This window comes from Alligator sinensis, unplaced genomic scaffold (genome assembly GCF_000455745.1).
Source record: "Alligator sinensis unplaced genomic scaffold, ASM45574v1 scaffold235_1, whole genome shotgun sequence".
NCBI classification, from domain to species: Eukaryota; Metazoa; Chordata; order Crocodylia; family Alligatoridae; genus Alligator; species Alligator sinensis.
The window spans coordinates 2,511,875-2,512,953 of NW_005842042.1; the positions used below are offsets into that span (position 1 = coordinate 2,511,875).

The window sequence follows — 1,079 nt, forward strand, 5'->3', positions numbered from 1 at the left end:
GGTGAGCGGGTGGGCGGGACCGCGGGACGTGGCCCCGCCCCTGCGACCGCTCACGGGGAGCATCCAATGTGCACCATCGTGCCAACCTGCGACCATGTGCCATCATCAATAAGACAACACGGGTCTTTGGGTAAAGCCCTGGTCTCTTATTCACCCAGCTCAAATCCCGGGGAAAATTCTTCTGTGTGGCTACAACCCACTCCCCCAAACCGTGCAATCCTTTTCGACACAGCTCATTGCAAAACCCACTGCACAAAAGCCTAGTGTGCAAAACCCAAGTCACTCTCAGAGAGTCTTAGCAAGCTTTGGGGTTTGCTGTCAGCACTTTCTTGTGGCCGCTCGCCCCGAAATAAAGAACCGCTTCAGCCGTGATGAGATGACCCAGCGCCCACTCACTCTTTGGCGCGTTAAAGTGAGTTGCCATCCCTCCTACCTTAGTCCCTCGCTCAGGCACTTTGTATTTCCCTTATGGCTTTGCCATTTTTGTCTATGATCCTTGGCATTTTCTGATATAGTTAATAAGAAGGAGATAGATGTGCATGCTTATTTGTACCATTGTTCAGTGCACGATAGTTTTTCAGCAAGTATGATAATTTTGAGTTTCCAATACACTCATTGTATTTTTAAGACCTGGCAATGCTGCTGGGTGCTTGCAGCTCAGGCTGGCTGAGGAGACCAGCTGCAGGGCCACGGGGCTTGGGAGCCTAGGGTCACTTATTCCTTTCTGCCCCTTGCCCTGAGGTGAGACCCTGCTGGCGATGCAACAGCACTGATTTGGGCCCATGCTTCCATCCTGGACTTGGGTAGCTTAGTGTCATAAGCAGGCAAGAGAGGGTCTAGGAGAGGGGCAGCCCAGCCACCTGGCTCTGCTGGGAGACTCCTGGGCTTGGCCCACGGCTAGCAGCCCTTTGCAATCCTCAGGGGCGCTGGTAAGCAGAGCTCTGCCCAGGGCGGGCACCCCCATACACACACCCTCTTCATGCGCCAGGCAACAGCAAGAGCAGGAACCTGGCGCTGCCTCTGAGGCAGTAACAAGGAGGCAGGAGAGTAGGACATTGCCCCTGGGAAGGGCAGGAAGC

The 1,079-nt window shown here is 54.7% G+C and overlaps 1 protein-coding gene across 1 annotated transcript in view; it reads right to left on the reverse strand.

The window, feature by feature from the left end:
• ENTPD2 (ectonucleoside triphosphate diphosphohydrolase 2) overlaps window positions 1-77 on the reverse strand; it is a 31,457-nt gene extending 31,380 nt beyond the window's left edge. The window contains exon 1 of the mRNA XM_006022725.1: window positions 55-77. Coding sequence (XP_006022787.1) covers window positions 55-77 — 23 coding nt within the window. The remainder of the gene's footprint in view (window positions 1-54) is intronic.
• Between the last annotated feature and the right edge of the window lie 1,002 nt (window positions 78-1,079).